Source organism: Xiphophorus maculatus, chromosome 6, assembly GCF_002775205.1.
Source record: "Xiphophorus maculatus strain JP 163 A chromosome 6, X_maculatus-5.0-male, whole genome shotgun sequence".
Lineage (NCBI taxonomy): Eukaryota > Metazoa > Chordata > Actinopteri > Cyprinodontiformes > Poeciliidae > Xiphophorus > Xiphophorus maculatus.
The window spans coordinates 9,915,038-9,923,257 of NC_036448.1; the positions used below are offsets into that span (position 1 = coordinate 9,915,038).

Below are 8,220 nucleotides of genomic sequence, written 5' to 3' on the forward strand. Positions count from 1 at the left end.
CACACTTTAACATTTTAGGAACTTTAAATCTGGATGCATAGACTATCAGACAGGGCTGCGCAAAATTAGAAATTCAATAACAATACTAAGTAATGTGATGACAAGAAAAGACGTAATAATTTGTGACAATTTTCTTTTCTTCTGCATCCATGCTTCCATTTCTCTGTGACATTTATCCTTTTAAGTGACGTCATTTGTGTCTGTTGCAAGAATCTGCAGCCAAAGAGCTTGTTCAACTATCTGAACATTACATTAATATATATAATGCAAATATTTGACACTTGTAATACATTAGCCAACAGTTATAGCACCCTAAAACAATCTTTGCCAAATAAACGGAGCCTAAATTTATAGTTCCATTAATTGCTCCTGCAAAACTGTGCAGATCTACAGTTTTAAAAAGAAAAACAGAAATGTAATTTTCTCCTCCTGTACATTCTCCAGTGGTTTCAATTTGTAGTGCGATAGTCCAGTAACTGCTGACACAGTTTCAATACGAAGAAAAATCAAACCATTTAATTTCCACATTGTAACTGTTGACATTCTCTTTACATTCTTAGCAAAAGCAAATGCATACAAAACTAAAGTAATTTTATGTTCAATAACAAAGTGCCAGATTTCATATATTTTGATAAATTAAATACACAAAAATTCATAACATACATATAAACAGAAGTTTCATCTTGAAAACATTAATATTTTAACAACTTCTCATGTGACTCCATGAATAAGTTAAATTAATTCATTGACTTTACCAGTTTATTCTTTCTTTCTACAGTGACCAAGTGATATTGGCAGTTTAGTGCTCTTCTCTTATACGGTAGTTACCCATTCACCCCTTACACACCTGCAAAGACTTTTATAGACAAATAACTGATTTCCACTAGAGTATCTCTTCAACCTCTTAGACTCATTTTCTATGTAATGGTATTCAGGAGTGGCTGATTGGGAGCTGTGTCAGTGAATTTGACATGAGCGGCTGAAGCAAAAGTTGGTCCGGAGTTTGAACTGGAAAAGTGAGGAAAAAAAGAAAAAAAATAAGTCAAAGAAAGCAGATTTAACTGGTGTCAACTTAAGATTTAGTAAGCAAAAGTGTCATTTAACTGTGATTGGCTTTTAATTTGCCAGATGTGGGTGTCAAGAAACAATACTGTTTATTTCAAATCAATAAATATTAGCCAAATCCAGGAAGAGGAAGATCATCTTATGACATCTGGTTAAAACAGATAGATCTGTTGGCTGTTTTTAGCAGTAGGAGTTTAGAACAGTGTTGAGGGTTTGCATAGCTTCATTACCTTCCATATAAGTCAGAGTAGTAAGAAGTGGTGTGTCAGGAGAAAGATAGGTTGTATATTGTAGATCCTCCATCGAAGGTGGAGTAAGCTGAGTAGGACCAAGTGATGTCATCATGGCTGAAGAGGGCTGAATTGGGCCAATGTGTTTCTTTTGACGAGCTCGGCAATTCTGAAACCAAACCTGAAGACGGGGAAATAAAGTTTATTACAGGGCAAGACATGTAGTTGTTTTTGTTTGGTGTTATGATACTTTTCTTACAGACATGCATGTTTGTATCCTGTAACTTTATTTTGTTGTAATTCAGTAAAACAGGGAAATTTACATTTTTAATGCACAAAACATGTAAGGCTACAGAGCCTAAGAATTAAACACATATAATACCTACTTCATTTCAAAGGTCAACATATTTTGAACACTATATTTTTGCAAATATATCAAACATCACAAAGGCCAAAATGGTCATTTTGAATATGTTGAATAAAATTACCTGAATTACTCTGCGGCTAAGACCTGTCCTCTCTGCCAGCTTCTGCAGAGTCTGAGCGTCTGGGTTATTATCTTTAGCAAACTGGGTTTGCATCACCTACAGATAGAGAGACAGAGAAAGTTTTAGTAAACACTTATCAGACTTTATTGAATATATACAGTTAATCTGTTTCCAAAATGATCTGCAGATACATTAAAGGACAGGCTAGACAGATCTCTGGGGCTTGTGATTTATAATACCAAGAGTGACTTCTGTTTGCATTCAGTATCACCAAGAAAGAAATGCTCTGATAAAATCTGATGCAATAATTCAAATCTCCACATTTTGTGTGGAATTGTTGCCGCTCCCAGTAAAAATATTTGGGATAATTAAAAAAAGAAAAAAAAAATTCAAAATGTCTTAATTGAAGTAACATTTTTAATGGATGCATCGCAACAATTCTTAGTTTTTCTCTATTCATGAGAAAATGGTTTAGGGAACCACAACTTCCAGGTCAAAGTACCTGTAACTGGTCAGCAGTGAAGCTGGTCCTGGCCCTCTTTGCTGGTCGGGGAATTGCACTTTGATCATCTTGGTTGGCCAGGTCATCGTCCAATTTTGGTTGCTCTTTAGAGGAAGACACAGCAAAATAGATCAATTGAAGGGAATATATATATATATATATATATATATATATATATATGGTATTTAAGAGAATAAACTGTTTCTCTTAACTTACTTCTCAAGCATAATCCCATTTGTATGCTCACCATTCTCCTTAGCACGTTTGAGATTCTCCATCATTATGTCATAGTGACTTCGACAGAAGACCCTGTTCTCCACCAGTCCACATTCCTCTCCAGTAGAGAGCTGCCGCTTACATGAGGAGCAGGAGAAACACGCCAAGTGGAAGGTGCTTCCTCTTGCACGACGCACCCAGTCAGTAGAATGGATGTTCCGGCCACAACGTGCACAACGAGTGCCATACCTCCTAAATGAAAGAAAATAAAAAGCGAGGCAAATGATTGAAATATTTAGCCATGTTAAAATGTACACATAAGCTATATTTCACTTTTAGGCTTTCCTTCTAGACTGTTAATCAAGGAAACACAGGGACTTATTAATATTTTAGCAGCTAGGTTAAAAACAACAAAAATTTCAGCACTGTTTGCTATGATTACTGCAAACTTGTTTTTTATTGGACAAAAACATTAAAAATACAAACATTAGGCCTTGATATTTTAGTCACTTTAGTTTTCAACATGCAATTTAAAATTTATAGGAACACAATTCCTGCCTGCTGATTATTTAAATGCACCAAACACATATTTGTGACCAGTTTAAACATCTCTTTGTTTTGCTACTCAAACAATATTGTTCAATGAAATTCTGAAAACAAAGACTGCTAGGACCAACACACCTGAAGTAGTCAAGTTTGCAGAAAACCTGCTTGTCTTTCACATAACAGCTCACGTGTCGCCCCAGTGACGTTTTACATACACTGCATGCGAGACATGTCATGTGCCAGCACAAGTCGTTCACCTGAACGACGGGAGAGGAGGGAATGAATGACATTTGAAATCAACAGAAGCCACACACTATGTGTGTAACAGGAAAGAAAATACATTTGGTTGGAGACACAAAGGTTGGATTTGTTTGGGGAAGAAGGGTGTTCTTTAGCAAAAATAATTCACTACTGATTTTTTCTAGGATACCAGAGATGTCAGTATCAGCAATGATGACAGTGAAGGAATGATTCGGACCTTGAGAAGGTATCTGTCCACAATTTCTTGCCCACAGGAGGCGCAAGCGACCTTCACCTGGTGCGATGTAGATGGAGGGACAGATGGCAAGGAGGAAGACGAGAGAGAGGAAGGAGAGTAGGAGTCTTCTTCAAAAATATCATCAGCCCCAGAAGAACCCTGTTGGTGACAAGTAATCACAGATTGTGAACTTTGACTACACAATTATGATACAGAGTACTAACTTCTTTATGGGGTTGTAGCCACTGAAAAAACTGAAGAAAGTAGTTTATTTTATTTGATGAGTGTTCTGGTAATTTACATTTCTTGCACTCCTGAAGAAGCACAGTTTAAGAAAAATGTCTCTGATGAAATCAAGAACAATTTTATCTCCAGAATTGGAACCATAACAAACATTAGGAGGCAGAAACTAAAGCAATCTACACAAACCCCACACTGACAAAGGAAAACACAAAAAAAGGAATTGTGTGAAAATATGTATCTATCTGACTTTATAGGCTTTAAAAATATATTAAGACAATTCAGAATTGAGAAATTTTCAAAAATATGCCATCATTCTCTTTAGCAAAGTGGGCACATATTGTATGCTTCAACCTGACTAGCTGAACGATTCAGAGGTGAAGTCATCATATAAGTGAATAGTTAGAACCCAAATCAATTTAATTACTGAACAAAATCTTTTTTTAATGTCTATATTCAAGCAATTTTATTGAGTCAGTTTATTTAAAAAATTGGTTGTAACTAACTTACCTCCTGCAGCTGTTAGATTTTCATAGCTTCCACCCAAAAATATTTTATTTCTATCCAAATAAAATGAAAACATTACATGATTTTCATTAGCCTAAACAAATAATCCAAAGATGGAAAGTTTAAAACAGCAATTCTTTTGATAACTTGGATAATCAAGACTTTTCAACAAGCCCTGTTTCTGCTGTTATTTTTAAAATGAAATAAAAAGCAATGAAGATGTCTCCAAAAATTTACTAAATGTAAACGTGTGTATGGCATTTTTAACTCTTTTCCCCCCCCAGGACTGTATTTTACCCATTTTAACTGATTGATTAATTTCTACTTATGTTGTCTTACTTTTGACTTTTTGCACAATTTTAAATACTAACCCAATATGTCAATTGCAACTACAATTTTTTTTTCTGTAGCATTTTAAACACCATACTCCCAAAATACTCTGCTTAAAAAGCTTGATGAAGTGTATATGAGAGCGAGTTTTACTGAAATGTATATAAAGTAGCCTTATCGCTTCATTTACATACGTTTTCATTTTTAAAACAAGCTTAATAGTTTTATAGTACAAGTTCTTGGAGTACAATTAAATTAAAAGAGAAGTCAGAAAAAGTTAAGAAGCAATGCTGTTTATCAAGTATATTGTTAGCCTAATTATCTATAAAAGTAAAGCAAAACAAAAAAAAAAAACTAACTTAAATATCTGTAACTCCGTGTGATTTTTCCGGAGCACTGGCATGCGAGCCACACAGTCCGTCTTTAATTCCCCTCTCGGTCTCTCTCACCAAATATATAGGGAGAATTGTTGTGCTGTTAATTTGATATTGAAAACACCTACTGTGTCGTAAAAGGCGTTCTCCTGGTGCAGCTGAGAGAAAATATCCTCCTCTGTGAATGTGTCTCCCTCCGACATGGTGTGTGCGCCACAAGTCCAGAGGACGTACCACCCTAAACGAACATGTAAGCTGACGTCCTCCTAATGTTTCCTCTGTGACCTGGTCGCTTACATTAATTAATAACGACCCATAGTGGAAAACGGAAGAAAAAAAAACGTGAAAGTGCTTATTGCTGTCGTTTATTAACAATAAGTAAAGGCCATTGTTTTGGTTGAGACATTGACCATACAAACGGTACTAACTTATTTCTGTTGTTTTTTCATTATTATTATTATTATTATTATTATTATTATTAAATTTTATTTGAACCAAATCTCTCTTTAAAAATGAGAACTGGCGTTCAATGAACTGGTTCACGCACACCTGAGTCTGATTATCACTGATTGTGCTCGAGCTCGCACGTGCAGCCAATAGCAGGAAGGTGTGTTCACTTCTTCTTCTTCTTCTTTTCTTTTATGGCCAGGTGTGTTCACCTGGTCAGATTGAACATTTAAGACGTTCTGTCATCTCTAACCCTATTTGAGTGCACTCTTCGATCCCAGAGATTTATGTATATCTGTTTACATGTCTTTGTATTTTAACTTATATGTCCTTTATGTGAATGTGAAGTCACACATAAACACCTATAACTTACATTTGAAAACACCAACGTATTTCTACGTGATATTTTTGTTACTGAAACAAAACAATAGCAAAAACTTTAAATAATCCGTAATCCTGCCCATTAATGTTCTTAATGTAAGGTCCGACAATATTTGTTCATAAAATATTTTTTATTAAATAGACGTTTAAAACGACAACATTCTTTTTGAGAATGTAGTGTTTATGTATTGGCCTTTTTTTTTTTTTTTTACTGGTCATTATGGTGCGCTTTATAGCTGTTATTTTAGGTTATAACAGCAGAGTTTTGAACTAATCATTAAATGTCTGGACGGCGCAGCCAAACTATTAATAATACGACAACGACATTAGACTATTCTCTTATAACAGCTATTAATTTAAGAAATACAGAAAAGATAAAAATGTTTGAATTGAACATTAATTGTGGCACAACTCGCTCTATAATTTTCGACATGCTTACCACGCTGTTAGAGTTAAACATTTCCGAGGAGCATCCCGTTCCGGCCAGATGTTGGCAGCAGGCAGAGGCCGGTTTTCTCCTGTGACTTTGTACCTGACCTTGTGTAATAACTGCCTGTCCAAGGCGCTGTTTGTTGAAGCTATAGTCCGTCAGGGTCCCGCTTATCGACGTGACTTCCACTTACTGTTTGCTGTAAGAGCTAAGATGTGTTTTGTCTTGGGATTTAAAAAAAAAAAAAAAAAGAGAGAGAAAAAAGTGCACCTCCTCCTGTGGGGGCCTGAGCCCGCCTTCAGTTTCACATTTACAGTCTTCCCATCATAAGGAGGGAAATCAAGACTTTCTGTTAAGATGTTGAGACTTTTCCCCCCCCACTCTTTTGCTCAAATGTTACATTGCATTGTAGAGAAAACTCCAATAGAAGTAATTTTATCTCAAGATTGTATGGGGCCAAAAGCTGAATTATTTGGGACATGCTTCCAATTAAACCTATGCAGCCTGACTGGACAACAGCAAGGGCTTCACAGGGACCTTAGGTTTCGAGGGCCTCAAAATTAATTAATTAATTAATTTATTTATTTACAATATTTTTATTTGTTTTCAAACAAGTGAAAGCAAATATCACCGAGGTGTTTTTTAATTTGTTGGTATTTCCATAGATAAGGATCATGTCACAGCCTAACCTAGCTCTCCAGAACATAAAATGTGCCAAATATTATCTTTAATTGGTTTGTAATTACCTTTTGTTTATTTCAGTGACATGTATTAAAACTTTACAGGCTTTGGTTTATTTTGGGTGTGGATTAAGATATTCCTTGGAATTATTCTGGGTTTTATGATGGTTTGTTTTTATTTAAAATAGATTATTTTTGGAAAACCTCTATTATTATGTGGATACAACTTAAAAACACTTAAGTTGGTGTGTATTGTTTTACATCTAGATTTATCAGCATGATTCACGTATTTGATCTGATAATCTTGTGTTGGATGCATTATTTGAATCCACACTGAGAGTTAGAGAGTGGGGACTGCCTTTCTCTGTTTGCAAAGCATTTAAGAGCTCTGCAGCATTATGACGGAGGCTGGTGCAGATATTCAAAGTTAAACTTTAAACTTTGATAGATGGCTTTTTTCATAGAAAAATACTTCTCATACCCCCAAACACACAAAAACATATAATCATCCTTTCCTGTGCGATGCAATTAACTTAATATGCTCCGTTTGGCTCCTATCAGCATGTTTCATCTTTTCCTCTGCTGCCACCAGGGACCTTGTGAAATAGCACAGGTCTCAATTTGGAGGCTCAATTCTATTTATTTAGACATCCACACCATCTGACTCTCATCAGAAAAAAACAGAAACCTGGCTACAGTTTAATGTTATGCTACAGAAGAGCAGTAAAACAAATCCTTCAAGCTAAAACGATTTATGGATGAATATTTATAAAGAACCTGATAAGACCAATCTTTTTCTCACTGAGATAGTTTATGTTGTTAAACAAACAAACAAACAAACAAAACAACAACATTGATGAAACAAGAAATTCAAATTAATTTCAGAGACAACCAGCGCTGCATTTTTCACAGTTTTAAGAACTGGTGAATTGGATAATTTTATTGTGAAGCTCTGATGAACTCATGTTTCAAGTATAAAGCTTGAAGTAAGTACATGACAGCATTTTTCTCTCTTTTTTTAGATGGTTACTTTGTAAGAATTGAAGTGAAGACTATTGCCAATTAAAGAAAGGAGTCCAAATGCATGAGTAAAAGCAAAAATTTAAATCACTTTGTGAATAGAGGCAAGAAGAAAGGTTGGGAATCCCTTTGGGTCTTATCTGTTTTTTTGACATCCAATACCTCAGGCCCCTCTATGACTGGCCCTTTAGGATGAAATTTAGTTGACCTCAAACAGAAAAGTGTGAAACAACCTTTAAAGCCAATTTAAACACATTAGCACTAAAACATATGAGGCTGCAAATAG

The 8,220-nt window shown here is 35.2% G+C and overlaps 1 protein-coding gene across 1 annotated transcript; it reads right to left on the reverse strand.

Annotated features, from left to right (window-relative positions):
- Nucleotides 1-488: 488 nt before the first annotated feature.
- On the reverse strand, nt 489-5,195 carry LOC102229314 (LIM/homeobox protein Lhx8-like). The gene is made up of 8 exons (XM_023335932.1): nt 5,105-5,195; nt 3,526-3,684; nt 3,183-3,304; nt 2,533-2,753; nt 2,286-2,389; nt 1,784-1,879; nt 1,296-1,476; nt 489-1,008 (listed from the first exon to the last, which is right to left on the reverse strand). Exons 1-8 carry the CDS (start codon nt 5,177-5,179, stop codon nt 932-934), a joined length of 1,035 nt encoding a protein of 344 aa, XP_023191700.1. The 5' UTR covers nt 5,180-5,195; the 3' UTR covers nt 489-931.
- Nucleotides 5,196-8,220: the final 3,025 nt, after the last annotated feature.